A 5098-nucleotide genomic window follows, 5' to 3' on the forward strand; every position below is an offset into this window, starting at 1 on the left:
GATCACTCTAAATTGTAATTTAGACATGCATTTTCTGTAAAGCTGCTAAGAAACTATAATTATGTCTTGTGAAAAGTGCTATACAAATAAATGTGAATCATAAAATGTAAATCTGTGTCCATAACATTTGATAAAATTAACTAAACACAAAAAGTGTTTTGCAAAGAATAAATATATTAAAATATTAGTCCATGTAATGATTATATATATTTTATAAGGGGTGTCAGGTTTGGGGTTGAAGCATTGAGTGAGCACTCAGATGCATAGGTCAATGGGATTTTATTCAACAAATAAAACAATACAATCAAAAACTGCCCCCTGGGGTGGGCAATGATCTGGCACAGGACTGAGAACAAAGCGAAGGAAATAGGGAAGGAAATTAGGATGGTAACGAGGGACATCGGGTGGATTACAGGTGAAACAGGGTGGGTTTGAGACAATAGACAGTTGAGCATAGAAACAAACAAAAGAAAGATATGTGCCCACACAAAACACAACACAATAACACAGTGTTTTTGGCACTTAATAACATTCTTTGTCTGAGAAAGTCTAAGTTTTCTTTAAAAAAGCCTTTTCAAAATGCTTCTTTTTCACAGAATGACTCTATGCTTTGGGCTGCCAGTGGTTCTTGCAGTTCTCATTTATCCAACAGAACACCAGAGGGAGTGCGTGATTTGGTAGCATGCACTATAGATTGAGGCCACCAAATCAGCTGAATTATATTACTTGGAATGTAATGAGGACAATATAAATAACAGCGGTGTTCAGTCAATCAAACTGAATAAACCAATCATTGATCAATGTTTTCTATTTGAATTAATGTTTTTATTTATTTATTATGATTTACTTTTCTATTATGTTCTATTAGTTTATGTTTGTCGACCCCAGAGGGTTAAAGGAATTTTACATGTAGGCCTATGGTCAATTTCATAAATTACTGAGAGTTGCGTAGGAAAAGTATAACAGCCTATTAAGAATTTTCTCAGTAACCTACACACTGACGGACAACCACATGATGTGTGATATTCATAAAGCTTTGGCACTAAATTTAGAGCAAAATGAGCTTTTTGCATTTGTGGTTTGTGTCATGTGATCGGATTAGATGACAGAGAAGGGGGAGAGACAGTGATCATTTCCATTACTGCATTTAGAGGAGAAGACGGAATCAATGTTTGTTTGTTTGTTTGTTTTGTTTAGTTTTGTTTAGTTTTTGTGACCGCTGCCTTCTTTGAGGACCATCGTGCGTTTTTAGTTTCACATAACTTTAATTACTATGGTGAGTTTCAAATCTCGACAACGCAGATGCGATGGAATCTAAATTATTACAAAATGCAAAGCACAAATTATTCTGACTCTTAATAGTCGGTACGAGTCTGAGGCGGTAAAGATCGAGCGCATGTTTGCGGACTTCGACTGCGTTGTGTGCAGCAGAAATATTGAAAGGTATAACATTGTGTTCATTACTTATAGCTGTATAATCGTTTCGATTAAAATCTCTAATAAATATCTCATTTTGGATTTGCCAGAACTGGTCGTTGTGACATACTGAACTGTCTTAATTGTTTTAATATTGAAGGTGTGGTGAAGGAAAATTACATCTAACAGACTCAAAAGGACTGAATGACGACGGTAACTAACTGAAGGAGCATGAACGACTCGTTGCGCCATCACTTCAGCATGAAACACATGGACTTCATGTATAATACTGACTATAACATCACTTTGAACAGCAGTGCAACTCCCGGTGACATAAATGAAACAGGGATCGCCCAAATCATGATCCCCCAGGAATTGTTTCTAATGCTCGGCTTGATCAGTTTGGTGGAAAACATTTTGGTGGTGGTGGCCATCATCAAGAACAGGAATCTCCACTCGCCTATGTATTATTTCATCTGCTGTCTGGCGGTGTCGGACATGCTGGTGAGCGTAAGTAATGTGGTGGAGACGCTCTTCATATTATTGACGGAGCATGGGCTGCTGCTCGTCACTGCAAAGATGTTACAGCACTTAGACAATGTGATAGACATTATGATCTGCAGTTCTGTCGTGTCCTCGTTGTCGTTCCTGTGCACTATTGCGGCGGACCGCTATATCACCATCTTTTACGCACTCCGGTACCACAGCATCATGACCACGCAGCGCGCCGTGGCCATTATCGCGGTGGTGTGGCTCACCAGCATCACCTCGAGCTCTTTATTTATCGTTTATCACACCGATAACGCGGTCATCGCCTGTCTCGTCACGTTTTTCGGCGTGACATTGGTGTTCACGGCGGTTTTGTACCTGCACATGTTCATCCTGGCGCACGTCCACTCCAGACGCATCATGGCCCTCCATAAGAGCCGCCGGCAAGCCACTAGCATGAAGGGAGCCATCACTCTGACTATACTGCTCGGGGTTTTCATCATCTGCTGGGGCCCGTTTTTTCTCCACCTCATTCTTATCCTCACCTGTCCCACAAACCCTTACTGCAAGTGTTATTTCAGCCATTTCAACCTGTTTCTGATTCTTATCATATGCAACTCGCTTATAGACCCTCTCATTTACGCGTATCGCAGTCAGGAGCTGCGCAAGACGCTCAAAGAAATAATTCTTTGTTCATGGTGCTTTGCAATGTGATATATTATTTCTGGAGTTTGTTTGTTTGTTTGTTTTTAGAAACGCGTGGAGGAATATCTGTGCTGACATTAATGTCCAATGTTCAGCCTTATTCACAGAGATCGTCCCAATGACTCCCTCTCTATAGAAAATGTAGCCTACTGCTGAAAGAGGGACATAAACTTTTAGTTTTTTATAAAATACATAACCATTTAAACAACTCTATTTTTGATTTACTAAAACAATGCTTAATGGGATAGTTGAACCCCCCAAATAAATGCTTCATTCATTAGAAAAAAAGTGGTGAAATTGCATTAAGACAGCATGTAGGTGCCTCTATCAAAGACTAAAAGCTTTACATAAAGGCCAGTTTCATCTTAAGCAGTTCATGTGGTGCCTTGAATTCATTTCAGTGGTTCTCAAACCTTTTAAAACCAAAGAACCCCTTTATTGTGATTTTATATTCCTCCCCCCCCCCCCTTTATTTCATGTTTGCATTTGAACAAATATGATCAAAATATTATAACTGAAGGAAACGTGTGCTGAAAGAAAATAATATTTTTCGTTAATTCATAAAAATTATAACGAGCAGCCACATGCCGCAATGTAAATATTGGCCAAACTAACTAAGTCATGATATCATTATTTTTTAAAGATAACCTGATGAGTATTAGAACTCCATCCATTCCCCAAAGTGTTTATCCTCTGCAGGGTCACTGGGAGAATTAGAAATTACAAAAAATGTAATGAAAGTGAATGAAGACCTGAACAAGAACCAAGAAGACATAAATCGTTCATTCAGTAATGCATGCATTCTTCAAGAGTTGTTTTACCTGTTATTATAAATAACAATCTTTTAATGTTCATATTGCTGTAATAAGAAAATATGAATAGCATATTGAAAATGCATCACCACAGTTTGCAAATCAGTGCTATTTACAGGTTCATTTGAACAAATAGTGTTTTGATGAGAAATCCTTTGTGTAAGAACAGCAGTTGTCTGCTCAATGAATCCTGTAGTTTCTACCTTTTATCCAGTGCTGCTGTTTTCAGAATAGTCATAAAATTATGACCACCACCACAATAATATCAACCAAATCAACCGAAATGTGATTCTGTTGATCAGAAGTATGTGGTGAAAGCTTCACAAGCAGCTTTTTAAATTTGGTATTTTTTTGTGTCCTTTATCAGTCTTTTATCACTTTTTAATCCATTAGATACTCTATTGACTTTTTTGACCTTCTTTTCCTGTTTGGTGTAATTTAAGCTCATCACAAGCTTTTTCACGTGTTTGAGATGTGGCTGTGGGCAAGAGAACTGATTTGAGTGATGGCAGCCATCAGGGCCACATGCCATTTCATTAAGCCACTAAATCTTCTGTCCCTCATCAAAAACACATGGTTCTCTTGTTTTATCATACACAGAATCCAAAAGGCGTTTTCTTAAAAAAATAAAATAACACAAAGACTATGTATAAGAATACTTTCTTCTTTTTTTACTTTTACCAAACAGTATAACCTTTGTCAGATTACAGACAGACTGGTGCTGTTACTATTTATGGAGAGCTTGACTAAATGACCCTGTTCATAAAGCAAAACTTTGTGTGCATGTGAGCATCTGTCACAGTGTGACAAATTGTGTCTTAAAGTACTAAAACAACAATCAGAGATAACCAACAAAAACGTACAAATCTTTTCTCTCCGACGTAATGTTTGTCTCTTTACAAGCCAGGTGGCCACTGGCTTGTAAAGAGTATGTTTACATGGGTGTCAAACTTGTTAGATGTTTTTAGACATAGGAGGCCATTTTTAGATGCTAAACACCAATGACGCACATTTCTCTATATAAAGTCAGATATACAAGTATATCCAACTTTACCTGCATACATATGGTATATTAATGTAAAGCAAATTGTGAACCAGCTCTAATCTGCTAATTGTGACAATAAGGCATGAAGATATTAAAATATTATTAACAATAACATCATGATTATTTTTGTAACAATGTGTATTGTGAAAAGCGCTGTACAAATAAACTTGACTTGACATACACACAAGTCCAGAAGCAAGTTGCTTTTATCACCAGTATTTTGGTTAAATAAAAGTGAGCATTATGTACATTATGACCTATTTTCAAAGACCAGAAGCTAGATTGGGTAAATAAAACTGCTAATATTAAAGTTTTAAAATAAAGTGACTTTATAAAGTCAGTGTATAATCTGTGTTCAAAACTGTGTTCATGTCTTAATTAAATTTTAAGATGCCGGTTCAGATTTAGGAGTACATTTCAGGGCTCTATTTCGACAATCTAACCGCATGGTCTAAAGCGCACGGCACAAGTGCACTTAGGGCGTGTCCGAATCCTGAAAAACTGAATGCTTCTCTAGCGAGGAAATGGAAAGCAAGGAAAAGTGCACGAGCAGACCATTTACGGGACAAAGTGTATGCACGTTGTGGACCCGCCTATAGGCGCACATTACTAACGCGCTCTTTAAATAACA

At 37.5% G+C, this 5098-nt stretch overlaps 1 protein-coding gene across 1 annotated transcript; it reads left to right on the forward strand.

The window, feature by feature from the left end:
* The first annotated feature begins 1174 nt into the window (after positions 1-1174).
* On the forward strand, positions 1175-2979 carry mc1r (melanocortin 1 receptor). Its single transcript, XM_082181298.1, has 2 exons — positions 1175-1443; positions 1577-2979. Exon 2 carries the CDS (start codon positions 1648-1650, stop codon positions 2617-2619), a length of 972 nt encoding a protein of 323 aa, XP_082037424.1. The 5' UTR covers positions 1175-1443; positions 1577-1647; the 3' UTR covers positions 2620-2979.
* The last annotated feature ends 2119 nt before the right edge of the window (positions 2980-5098 follow it).

This window comes from Leuciscus leuciscus (assembly GCF_965113295.1).
Source record: "Leuciscus leuciscus genome assembly, chromosome: 10".
Taxonomy (NCBI): Eukaryota; Metazoa; Chordata; class Actinopteri; order Cypriniformes; family Leuciscidae; genus Leuciscus; species Leuciscus leuciscus.

Excerpts from the sequence above, each read along its gene's own strand:
- mc1r (XM_082181298.1), top strand. The coding sequence starts at position 1,648 with ATGAACGACTCGTTGCGCCATCACTTCAGCATGAAACACATGGACTTC.